The following is a 13732-nucleotide window of genomic DNA, read 5'->3' as shown; positions in this document are numbered from 1 at the left end:
TAGATCTCTTATTTTTATAGGTACTGCTTAGCAGGATTACCTGTGGAGCATCAGTACAAGAATATCACCAGTTCTGATGTTAATAATTTCCTCCTTGAAGACCTTATCATCTGGACCAATTATGAGATTGCGGTGGCATCCTACAATGGGGCTGGTTTGGGAATCTACAGCCCGACAGTCACCGAGTGGACCCTGCAAGGGGGTGGGTACTCACTTCTCATGGGAAGAGGGTAAATTCGTGGGTCAGGCATCAGGAGCCGTGGCAGAATCAACCTCTCTGGCAATCCTACATAATACTGAGTGTGGTGAGGCAGAAGGGTGTGTTTTCTTGGGGAAAGAAAAATCATGCAATGACAAAAAGCCTTAAAAAACAGAATGGGAGCAAACCTAACAAGTTCAGGGTGACCTAAACTAAATCTCATATTCCAATTGTCAATCGATTCATGATACTTTTTGTTTTATTTTTATCCCTTTAGGGATACAGCATGGCAACAGACACTTCCAGCCCAACAAGGCAATACTGCCCGATTACACCCACGTGAATAATTAACCTACTAACCCGCACCCCTTTGGAAAGTGGGAGGAAATGCGTGTGGTCTCGTAGAGAGAATGCAGACTCCTTTCAGGCAGCTCGGGGAATTGAACCCAAGTCTCTGGTACTGTAACCACTTTACTACCGTGCCACCCAATTTCTTGCCAAAGCAATGAAAAGTGGGGGATACAGATTCAGTCGTCTTCCCCAGTCCAGGGAGCATTGTCTCAAGGAAGACCCTTGTTGACAATTTACACCAAGAAGAAGAACAGTGGTGTGAATGTAGCCTGATAGGGATACTGGTGAGTTGAGAAACCACCCATTCCACCCATTCAGCTTGATATTTGCAGCACCATAGAAGAAAAGTCATTACATACATCTGCAAAAGAATGTCAGTCCACACCCTCAACTCCAATATCCAAGGGCAAGTACAAAATAAATGGAACATTCCAATTATCTGATACTGATACTGCTCAATTTGCCCCTCATTTTTGGCACAATTTGAGAGCATTGGACAGTCTAGCCTGCAAATATAGTACAAGAACGTTTCATTGGAAGCACACGGATTGTGACAGGATTAGTCACGTATCAGAAATGACTAATAAAGAACATGTTCTTAAATATGTGAAGATGATTAGTCTTCAAGCAACATTTAATTTCCATTGTTCTCTTTTCTCATGCAAACAATTTAAAGGTATCTGTGATTCTTTCCAGTTCCTACAGTGCCTCCAGGAAATGTGCATGCCGAAGCCATTAATTCCACAACTATTCGATTCACATGGACACCACCCAGTCCTCAGTTTATTAATGGAATAAACCAAGGTTACAAGGTAACTCGAGCTGCCTCAAAAACTATTCAAATGTGAACAATGTTGTTTAGGTTTTGCTAAGTGTAAGATTATACACTGACTTTCCAGCCCTTTAGAATTTAATGACAAGCATTTCCCGTTGGATATAAAAGGCCTCAGAGAACTTTAGGGCATGTTTTATTGAGGGGTGATGTCAAGATTTAAGTTTTTCACCAATTGCATTTCTGTTGATTGTCTGCCTCCAGTGGTAACATTGCCACCTCAATGATAATACATTGGAGCTGCTGTCAGTGGCGTCATTGTAATAGGAGTGAGCTGAAATTGGATAAACCTATAAGGCCATTCCATGCCCATCTTTTGTTCTACATAGATCTTTAGAGCAGATCAAAAAATGGGAGAGAGAAATCTCTGTAGTAAATTCAATTAAGTATCTTCATCTGTAAATAAAGGTTTGCCTAGTCAATAGATCCAAGGCATTGAGGAGAGAAGTTACATAGAAACATAGAAACATAGAAAATAGGTGCAGGAGCAGGCCATTTGGCCCTTCAAGCCTGCACCGCCATTCAGTATGATCATGGCTGATCAACTCAGAACCCTGTACCAGCCTTCTCTCCATACCCCCGATCCCTTTAGCCACAAGGGCCATATCTAACTCCCTCTTAAATATAGCCAATGAACTGGCTTCAACTGTTTCCTGTGGCAGAGAATTCCACAGATTCACAACGCTCTGTGTGAAGTTTTTCCTAATCTCGGTCCTAAAAGGCTTACCCTTTATCCTCAAACTGTGACCCCTCGTTCTGGACTTCCCCAACATCGGGAACAATCTTCCTGCATCTAGCTTGTCCAATCCCTTTAGGATTTTATACGTTTCAATCAGATCCCCCCTCAATCTTCTAAATTCCAATGAGTATAAGCCTAGTTCATCCAGTCTTTCATCATATGAAAGTCCTGCCATCCCAGGAATCAATCTGATGAACCTTCTTTGTACTCCCTCTATGGCAAGGATGTCTTTCCTCAGATTTGGGGACCAAAACTGCACACAATACTCCAGGTGTGGTCTCACCAAGACCTTGTACAACTGCAGTAGTACCTCCCTGCTCCTGTACTCGAGTCCTCTTGCTATAAATGCCAGCATACCATTCGCAACACGTTTTCTCACAAGGGGTAGTAGAAGTATGGTACTCTTTCTTGCTATAACTCATGTAGTCTCCTGCATTAGTGGGAAAATACAGGCAGTTGCACCCAAATATAGAAACCAGTACAGAAACTTGTCTTAAAGGGACAGTATTTCTTGATCCATCTAGCAACATTAGTAGTTGTGAAATCTAGAGAAATGCTCACATATATGAAACAATAAATGACAAAAGTGATCTCTCTTTGCCAAATGTTGCAGCTGATTCAATTACTCTGCTGTTGATCTATCCTATCTGACTATCTCCACTCCAGCTCCATGCCTGGGAACCTAATGAGACAGAAATGCTAGCCACTGTGACAGTGACTGCTCAGGCAATAGATTCAGTCATTACTTTATGTTCTAACTCATGTTCTGCATTTGTTTGAATTCATTTAACCTCTCTTGTGAAGTGATATTGCTCTCCTACTTAATACAATGCTGGAAGACGATCTACTTGAGTGAAAACATTTTGCACACTTTTCATTTGACATTTCATGCAGACTGGTGTTATTATAAGCTAGATTTGTATCTGAAAATATGATAAACATAATGTTACAATCCAAATCTAGCTTCTTCCTGAACATTGAGTGAAAGATTAACTAATAACATTTTGTCAGCCTTACATGTATAAACTTACATCTTTCGTTCACATTTTCAAGGGAAATTGTTTAACTAAATTTGTTGTCCTACAATTATAATCTGGTGTTGTAATGTTTCAATTTTGTCTGTTAGCTCCTCAATGTACAATTCAGAGCAATTCCACCGTACTTTTCAGCTGGCTGCTGCAAATGTGGCCACTTTGGCTGTAAATCAAAGCATTATATGTAAAGTAGGATAGAATCAGTGTGAAGCAACACACACAAAATGCCGGAGGAGCTCAGCAGCCAGGCAACATTTATGGAAAAAAGTAAGCAGTGGACATTTTGAGCCAAGACCCTTAACCAGGACTCATGAAGGCTCTCGGCCCAAAATGTCGACTGTTCACTCTTTTTTATAGATACTGCCTGGCCTGCTGAGTTCCTCCAGCATTTTGTGTGTGTCGCTTTGGATCTCCAGCACCCGCAGATTTTCTTGTGTTTAGAAGCGGTGTGAACTAGTTGAGTTGTAACCTGCGCTCTAATCCCAATTAGGTGCAAAATAAATTTTACAATGGATTTGTTCGATTAATCTAATGCTCTTCTGAGGTTAAAATTTTCTCTGTGATGTATTTTCTCTCCTTTGGATTTCCTGGAGCTTAAGCACCTTGTACCTTCTCTATATATGGAACAGGTAGCCCACCTCACCCTTTACCACGGACAGATGTGCTCTACTTTTCAGTTCATTTTGTTTCTTTCTTACTGAAATTTGGCTTTATTGTATGGAGAACAAAGGCATAAGCTCCACCATCACAACAAGTCTTCACCTTTCGATATTCCTGTTTCAGTTCGAGGATAAATGACACTCTTGAACAAATAGTTTTTTGTTGGACAAAGCAAGTGTAGAGTAACACTGAAAGGTGTAGAATTTGTTCTAAGATTCTGATTAATATTACTGACTAAAATAATGAACCGTCATTATTTAACCGTCAGTGGTTCGGTTTTCATTTACTTCACACAATAGTCACTAAGTTAATAAAAATGACTATTGTGTGAAGCAAACGAAAAAAAAACCCAGCTGATATGATAGCTCATCATCTTAATCAGTAATAGTTTTATACCAAATATCACATTTGATCCTTAACTTCTAATTCTAATGACTTCTGAATTCTTTAGAAGTGATTGCTTGTGCATCAGGCAAGAACGTTTTCTATAAATGATATTTGCGTATATTTACCTGTTACTTTGCTGTGTTCTGTGTCTAGCTGCATTTTGTTTAATACTACTGGATCACGATTGGCAGTATGATCCTAGATTTACATGGAAAGGGGCTCATCGCACTTGAACTCTTGAGAGCAATAAATTTATCCAAGCTTCTCACTCTTTCTTCTCCTTAAAAATAATTTATTCCTATGGCTCAGGTTTTTCAGGGAAATGCTGGAATACTGGCTACTCAACACACGACTATTATTATTCCCCAAGACCATGTGTCCATGCATTCACAGTGGACGTGGTAACCTTGAGCTTCCTGGCAGCTGTTTACCAAGAATGAACCCCTGCAGAGTCTAGAGACTGACTGTGATTCTGCCACAGATCCTCAAGTAACATGAATCTCCATCCATTAGAATGGAGAGAAGCATCTGCTTTAAACAATTGGTTCTTCAATTTATTTTAGTAACTTTTAAAGGCCTGAGCATTTTTAACGAATTGTGAATTTACCAGTAATGTAAGAGACATGCAATATATTTTGATCACATTGACAGCTAGCTAAGCTTAGCAAGGCATCAAAAATTATTTTTTCTCAATTTTATTTGTGAGTCTTCTTCAGGTTCCCCATTTGATACAATTTATGTATAGAAGACCTTGCCAAGTTTTGATGGGGGGAAACTTGTTACTGTCTGTAAGCTTTTCATATTCTCTGTTGTTATTAAGTCATTCTCAGACCAGTTCCTGTTGAGCATCACATACATCAGAAAGTTATCCCAGTTTAACAGAAGTTGAAAGAACAATAGTACAAAGGGATGTCGGACGGTTAGCGTGCCAAATATAAAAGTAACATCAAGCTGAGCTTGACCTCACCTGAGAACATTGATTGAAACTCTGGTTAATTGAGATAGAAAGAATTCTATTCCACGGATGAGAAGTTTTTAAACAAAAGAAAGAAGGCAAGCTCTTTAACTGGAAAATTCACCTCAAATCTGTCAGCTGTTGTTTGAGTCTTATGGAGTAACTTTGCAGCAAATTGTATTGGTCACCATATGAGAAGGGTATTAGTGTATGCCTTAGTAATATAAACTGCAGAGGAAATGATGGTGATTTGATACAACCATTGCTGAATTGCAGTGCCCACTCTTAATCTTGCACATCTCACCATTCTCACAGCAGTGGGAGGGACTCTGCTAGCTTGTTTCAAAGGGGCCAGTGACGTTTACAATATATTTGCTGATTGCTTTCAATTGATTGTTGCTACAATTCTACAATTGGGGGATTGGGGATTACATTCCAGAATGTTTCAAGATTGTTAACCTCTTTGAGGTTGGTATGTGAGGTGGTCAAAGGCTTTCCCTCATCTTCGAGCTTCTGCACATCCCAGCCGTCCCCAAGGCTAGTGCATATTAATACATATTCCTGTTGGAGTACATGATTGGAAAAATGAGTAGCAAGCAGGAAAAGTTGCCAAAGGAGGGGAAATGGAAAAAGTCCCTCAGCAGAACCATAAGAACATCAGGAATAGGCTATCTGGCCTGTTGAGCCTGCTCTGCCTTTCAATAAGATCATGGCTGTCCTGGCTATGGACTCATCTACACTTACCTGCCTTTTCCCCATAACCCTCAATTCCCCTAGTATGCAAAAATCTATCCAACCTCTTCTTAAATATATTTACAGAGGTATCAGGGAGCAGTTTCCCTCAACAAGGAGCAAGGCATGAAGGTGGCAGCATTTCCAAAGGAATGTTATTATTGTCACGATACATATGAATCAACAATAGCCACAAATGCCTTGCCAGTGGTGATTGAGATTTCAGTTGGAGGTATTTAGAATATCTTTCAGTTTATCACACTCTTTGGCATAATAGCGGGTGGGGGTGTCATTTGTGTTCTGTGTTCCAAGAGAGCTCAGTGAATTTTGAAATATCCCTCATCAAACAACAGACAGAATGATCTGGTGTGATGGCAAAATTGCAGGCTTCCCAATGATGCAGAATAGTTTTGGCTGCATAAATATAGTTTTGTGGGGGCACAAGTTAATTTCTAGAGATGCTGCAAATGGAGGGTACTACAGTCTTGTGTGGTAGACTAGTCCAGAAGATTGAGACACGAGAGATCCAGGCTGTGTTGGCTAAAATCCATATAAAATGTGTCTACTGTCCTGCTTTCAACAAGATTCTGATTTAGTTCCTCAAAAAGCTCAAGTTGTGACCAACCCTATCCATGTTTTACACACAAATACAACAGATATATCAAGGAACACAAGGGGTACAACGATAGTTCAGTGCTTTACTTTCTGGATTAGTAAATCAGAGACTGACCAAGCAGTTCTGAGATGTGAGTTAAGTTCCCAGTATAACAGCTGAGAAGTTCATTCAATTGTGTGATCTGGAATTTTTAAAAATAGTCTTTACAATGATGATCTCAGAGCTGCTGTATTTTTGTTAATGGCCGTCTACCTCAATAATATCCTACTGGGGAGAAAATCTACACTTTTGTTTTTGTCCTATGTAGCCATTATGTAGCCCTAGGAATACAATTGAATCTGCAATGCCTCAGCAGAAGAAGAAGACCGTGTTGAACACTCAACAATAACTCTGGCACAGAATACAGACAGAGCAAAGTAACTCACAGCCCAGTTCACCTTGTGCTGTTCTCTCAGAAAATATCTAAGAAATTCTATGTAAATTGGAAGAGCTGAACTGCAGATCAGTCAAACAATCAACCTGACATCAGATTGGCTGCAGTATGTACCAACAACAAAACTGATTGCAGTTATATACCAGGGTTGCTCCAGCATCACCTCCCAAGCCTATGACCTTTACCACCAGGAAAGACAAAGGCAGCAAGTGCAAAGGAACACCATCACCACCCTGCACGCACATCGACCTGTATAGACTCCCTCTCAAAGTCCTCCTCTGGAACCTCTGCAGCAGAATGTGTGTAAATTCCTACCCCACCTCCGCCCACCCCCATACACACACACACAGTGCTGCTGTATAGTCATATAATCCTGACTGTAAATATACAAACATACCTTCATTATCACTTGCTCAAAGTCCTGGATTTCACTGGTAGCAGTAGTGGTGAGCGCCGTTACAAATAGCAGTGCAACACTTTCAGAATGTGGCTCGCCACAACGGTCTCATGGGCAACTAGTTATGAGCGATGAGCTGTGCCCTCTATAATGATGCCAGATCCTGAAAATGAATAAATTAAAAAATAAAATTGCAAATGTCATTTCCCGGTAAAATTTAGCACCAGGAGCAGAGGAATGATAATTCTGCTTCTGGTCTCACCAGCAGCACTCATGTTGTGACTGCAGCAGTCAACTTTGAGTCCATGATGTACTAAAACACCATGATGAAGATTGATTCTTTGTCAATATCTGGTTGACTGACAGCTGTGGAGGAGGGGGAGGGAGGCGATCTGAAATAGTCCATTTCCAGTAAAGCAACGTGTAACCTGAGAAGCTGACTACTAATAAATTCAACCACAATTTCCCAGCCACTACCAGCCATCCTCTGTTGAAGAGCAAATATAAAAACAGCCATTCCAAGTCAAATTAATAAATCTAAACATGCCAACATGAACTATTCATTCCTGCTCATTCCCACATATTTCCTTGTTTCTCATGCAATATTTGCTATAGCATGGCTGGTAGAAAGTGTGCATGTTGCAAACTAGCTTTGGAGAAAAATGTCCTTAAGTAGTTTGGGGGTAACATGGCCTCACTTCATCTACATTTTCTCATGTGCGAGGCAGAAGTCTGAGTTCACTAGCTCTCAGGCAATGTCAAGGCCTCAGGTGGATTGGCAGTGCTTCATCCTAAGAGACACGTGGAGATCTCTGCTCTGTGGAATTTCTAATGCTCCTGGGGTGGCTCATCAACAATTCTAGTATTCTCATAGAGTGCTGATTGCTGGGAAGCTGTAAACTTCACATCTACAATGAGCACTGCCACAAGAAAACAGCTTTTATCATCAAGGACCCCACCATCCAGGCCATTCTGTCTTCTCGCTGCTGCCATCGGGAAGGAAGCACAGGAGCCTTTGGTCCCACATCACCAGGTTCAAGGACAGTAATTATCCTTCAACAATTAGGCTCCTGAACCAGTGTGGATAATTTCATTCATCTCAACTCTGAACTGGTTTCACAATCTATAGACTCACTTTCAAAAGGTTCAAAGGTTCATTTTATTGTCAAAATATACATGTACAATACAACTCTGATATTTGTCTTCTCTAGATAGCCGTGAAATACAGAAATCCATGAGAGTAGTTGAAGGACTCTCCAACTCATGATCTCAGTATTATTTATTTATTTATTTATTTATTTATTTTTTTTTATTTACACAGTTTGTCTTTTTTTGCATATTGGTTGTTTGTCAGTCTTTGATTATGTGAAGATTTTCATTGATTCTATTGCATTTCCTTGTTTTACTGTGAGTGTCTGCAAGAAAATAAATCTCAGGGTAGTATATGGTGACATAATGCATACTTTGGTAATACATTTACTTTGAACTTTGAAACTGCAAATCTCCCTGATCACTAATTCAAGAACCATGATGCTAGCAAAAATCTGAGCTTTCTTTGCAAGCAGCAGCAGAAGGTGTTGCTGCAGTACTGCACCAGAAATTGAGATGGCAGCCATTACATACAAAAGGTTCAATCAAGTATATTAAAAGAGTTGTCCATTCTTTCCACCTGTACATGTTCATCAGCCCTGAATTAGTAGACTCCCTCTATAGCTCCTCCTCTGACAAATCTCTACAGCAGGACACTTGCAAAATCTGGTCCTCCAGACAGTGCTGCATGCATTATCCTTCTAGCCTGCCCCAGGTCAGGTCAGGCCACTCAAGGCCTGGTGATTGACTACGTGCAGATCCCTGTCCGTCAGGTTGCTATGGCATTCTGTAACATGGAGGGAAGGAAGGTGAATTCAAGTAGTTAATATCTAGAATATGCCACCAGAGGAGATGGTGGAATCAGATACATTTTCTGTGTTTAAGAGGCATAGCAATTGGCACAATGCTTTACAGTGACAGTCTGTAAGGAGTTTGTACGTTCTCCCCAATACCAAATTGGTTTCCTCAGGGAGCTCTGGTTTCCTCCCACATTCCAAAAGTGTATGGATTAGGTTTTACTGAGCTGTGGGCATGCTATATTGGTGCTGGAAATGTGATGACACTTACCTTGCTGATTTGGTGTAAGCGATACATTTCACTGTATGTTTTGGTGTACATATGACAAATAAAGCTAATAGAGTCATAGAAAAGTACAACAAAGAAACAAGCCTTTTGGCCCATCTAGGCCATGCTGTAACCATTTAAACTGCCTACTCCCATCAACCTGCACCAACACCATAGCCCTCCATACCCCCACCATCCATGTACTTATCCAAACTTTTCTTAAATGTTGAAATCGAGCTCGCATGCACCATTTGCACAGACAACTCATTCCACACTCTCACGACCCTCTGAGGGAAGAAGTTTCCCCTCGTGTTCCCCTTAAATTTGTCACCTTTCACCCTTAACCCATCTACTCCAGTTGTAATCCCACTCAACCTCAGTGGAAAAAGCCTAGTTGTGTTTACCCTATCTATACCCCTCATAACTTTGTGTACCTCCATCAGATCTCCCCTCATTGTTCTATGTTTCAAGACCATAAATCCATAAGATAGAGGAGCATAATTGGGCTTAATTAGTGCTTACCAGAAAAAGCAAACTGTGATATAGATTTGTGAGATTTATTTTGTGTTAGGGTACAATGGATTCTGGTGGAGTTTGGTACTGAAGGTGCATTCACTGATTTCTGTATATGACATCTTTGAATTTCAGTGGTAGTGCATCAGTGTATCAAGGTTGCTGTGGTTTGATCTTCACAGCTGAAAGACTTCTAGACATTCTTCTCCTTCAACAGGTGGCAGAGCATTGATCTCCCCTCCAACCACTGAGAGCAGCCCTAAAAAAACTATGCAACAGGCACAAAATGCTGGAGGAACTCAGCAGGTCAAGCAGCATCTATGGAAATGAATACATAGTCGGCGTTTTGTGCCGAGACCCTGCTTCAGGACTGAGGCGGAAGGGGAGAAGATGCCAGAATAGAAAGGAGGGGGAAGGGGAAGGACGCTAGCTGGAAAGTGATAGGTGAAGGCAGGTGGATGGGAAATATCAAGGGCTGGAGAAGAAGGAATCTGATAGGAGTGGACCGTGGGAGAAAGGGAAGGAGGAAAAACAATGGATCCTTTTCTCTCTATTCTGTCTGACGAAAAGGTCAATCAAAGGTGCTGTTTTCACTGGATGAATGTTGAAGCCATTCTAATACGTGTGAACAAAACTGAGCTTACATTGTGGTTTCCCCATGCCCATTTCCTACCTTGGTCCAATTGAGCCATTTGATCTATTAGCTTGTTGAGAGTGGTTTTTCCTCCAACTAAGAGTATTATCTGGTGGATGCTGCACCCCTGCATGTGAAAGCACGTCCTCTCACTGTGTCCAACAGTTACTTTTGTATTCTTGGTTTTCTCTTCACATCAAATTTTACCATTGATTCTGGGAAGCAACAAATCTGCAGTTTCTGTTTTCTCAAAATTCTGTGATCTGTTGTAAAATTCTGCACTTAATCGAATGCATTTGGAGCTAGCAGAACAATTAGTTTCCCTGATACTAGTCTTTAAAATAATGGCTGCAGAAAATCAGCAGGCCAGGCAGCACCTATGGAAAAGAGTCAACAGTCGGAGCTACAGACCGAAACCCTTCGACTGTTTACTCTTTTCCAGAGATGCTGCCTGAGCTACTGAGTTTCTCCAGCGTTTTGTATGTTTTGCGTTGCATTTCCAGCATCTGCAGATTTTCTCTTGTTTGGGTCACTACTACTCTGCAAAGTCTCTCCCAGGGACGCCTACACTGAAGAAGTTTAAATCTTCCCTTTGACGGGAGTTCAATGAAACCCTCTACCACTACCTTAGCTGTCCAGATGGTCAGTCAGTGGCAGTATGGCATTACCATCATTTCTGACTCTGAATGTATGTGCTACTAGTAAGCTGTCTTTGTCGTACATTTGTCCGTCACACATATGTACGGATTCAGCCATTCAGTGTGTTAGATTTTTATCAGCGACGACCTTGGCAAACTCATCAATGAATTTCTCTGCTGCTTCGTGATCTGCAGACACTTTATCACCACAAATCTTTAAAAGTTTAATGCTGTGCATGTTCTTAAATTTCTGCAACCAGCCTGCTGAATATTCATAATTACTTTAAATTTTCAATTTGAAGTGATGGATCTTTGCTTGTTTCATGATCAGCATACCATTAAGCAGCATACATTCACTCCAATACTGATGAATTCACTCTTCCAATATATGACTGAGATTTTCATGTTTCACTTTATGCAGTGTTTTCCTATTTTTCATTAACTTATTTTCATTACATACGTGACGTCACTTCTCAGAGCTGTCTGTGGTGTGCAGAGACCTGTGCATCGCCTGGGAACCTGCCCAGAGCTTTGTGGAATTTACCATTTCTGCCATCATGTCGATGCTCAAAAGAATTTCAGATCTTGGAGGATTTTGGAATTTTGGATAAGGTGTGCTCAACCTGTAATATATAACTGTAAGAGTAATGGTGTCTGTTAATTGAACAATGGTTAGAAGGCAAACCCTTGAGTATTTTTTTTGTATCTGATTATGGATAGTACAATAAAGTCAATGAAAAGAATAAAAGGCAACTTCGAACAGATTCATTAAGGTAGAATGAGATGGGTAACTCGTATACAAGGAGATAATTCATAAATTGAAATTATTTTCATTGGGCTAAAGTGAAATGTCATGGTTGCTGCTAAGATTCTGAGTTTTAATAGAATGAAAGGTCCGTTTCTATAACTAGGGAAGACCTATTGTGAAGTACTCATTACGGGGAACTAGTTGATTGGCTGGAAGACAGGCAGGATACTGAAAGACCTGGACATAGTCGACTTGGAGAAGATGTTTTCAATAAAAGGACAGTCTAGGGTTTGAGGTACAGCCTCGGACTAAAGAGATATCTCTTTAAAACTGAGGTGAGGAGGAACCTTTTCAACGAGTAGGTGGCAAATCTATGGAATTTATTGCCAAAGAGGTCCGTGAAGGCAAAATATTGGATTTATATAAGGTAGAAATCAATAGGATTTTTGATTAGTAAAGGGGTTAGGGTTATGTGGAGAAGGTGGGAGTGAGAGGATGCAACAAAAAAAAATTAGCCAGGATTGAATGTTGGAGCAAACATGATGGGCGGAATGGCCTGATTCTGCTCCTATATCTTATGGTCTTAAGGTATTTTTATAGGGTTGGGTTTTGAAGCATGGAATACTTTAAAAAAGAAAACTTCTAAAAAATATCCATCTGATTTTCCTCTTTTCAAGGAAAATCAGATGGGCATTTAAAGCAAGGTTTTGGACAAGAGGCTTGGGTAGCAGAATTAGTTTCGGATCTATTCTAGGTTGTTGTGCATGCAGACATACTGCCTTGCAAAAGTCACCTTCTCTTTTGTAAACCCCTATTGTTTATGAGGAGGAGGACTGTAGACAACGACAACAAGCACTAGTAATGGCAAAAAGAATAATGAGGTGTAACTGGAAATTCTCCATAGAATATCTGGCCAATCATTGTGACACACTGTAACTTCCCTCTGATTAAAGGCAAAACAGAACATATGTTGAGCTGGTGCGCTGCACTTCTTCCTATTTGCAGAACTGAACATTCTATTAACTTCTAATTTAACTAATTATTCAAATTCTAATTACACTCATTAATTCTTTCACCACAGTTTCAAGTAAATCTGCCAGAGAACTTTCAAGGACATTAACTATTCAAATGTATGTCTCTTTTGATTCCTGTAAATTGATCACTTACCACCATTATTGACTGTGACTGTTTAAAACGATACATTCTGTAATTTTCAGGTAACCAAAGACTCGTGGATTATTTATGAGCCACTCAGTCCCATCCTGTGTTTCTGAACTAAGAATGATGAAAACAAAAATGTTAACTTTTCCACTGCTCCTGCTAAGCAGAAATTGTCACTGAATCGCAGATTCTTCCCAGCTCATTGTTCTCCGCTATCTGTAAATGTTTTTGATAAGGCTTCAGGCCACCCACCAGTCAACGGGCCATATGAAATAAGAAATTCCATTTGCGGTGAGAAGAATAGGTAAATAATTCCTTACTCCTCTAATATACATCCAACCTGTTTCTTATCAACAACAACAAAAAAACAAAGATCTCTTTACCTAAAGAGAAGCACTCACCACAACTTTCGGAGCAACTAATGATCTATGTCAAGTGCTGACGTTGTCGTGACATACGCATCTCATGAGAAGATAACATAAAAAAATGTATACTGCTGTGATAAAGTTGTCCTGGTGAACCATCACATGAAAATGCTCTGGAGCAATT

At 40.3% G+C, this 13732-nt stretch overlaps 1 protein-coding gene across 5 annotated transcripts in view; it reads left to right on the top strand.

Moving 5' to 3' along the window:
* The window catches only part of LOC140187285 (protein sidekick-2-like), a 971472-nt gene that overhangs the window by 698064 nt on the left and 259676 nt on the right, over positions 1 to 13732 (top strand). For all 5 annotated transcript variants that reach the window (XM_072242443.1, XM_072242442.1, XM_072242441.1 and 2 more), the window contains exons 17-18: positions 21 to 202; positions 1247 to 1362. In XM_072242443.1, the coding sequence (XP_072098544.1) occupies positions 21 to 202; positions 1247 to 1362 (298 nt within the window). The remainder of the gene's footprint in view (positions 1 to 20; positions 203 to 1246; positions 1363 to 13732) is intronic.

This window comes from Mobula birostris, chromosome 24 (genome assembly GCF_030028105.1).
Source record: "Mobula birostris isolate sMobBir1 chromosome 24, sMobBir1.hap1, whole genome shotgun sequence".
Lineage (NCBI taxonomy): Eukaryota > Metazoa > Chordata > Chondrichthyes > Myliobatiformes > Myliobatidae > Mobula > Mobula birostris.
The sequence above is the reverse complement of the archived record's forward strand: the minus strand, read 5'-3'. Positions and strand labels throughout refer to the sequence as shown.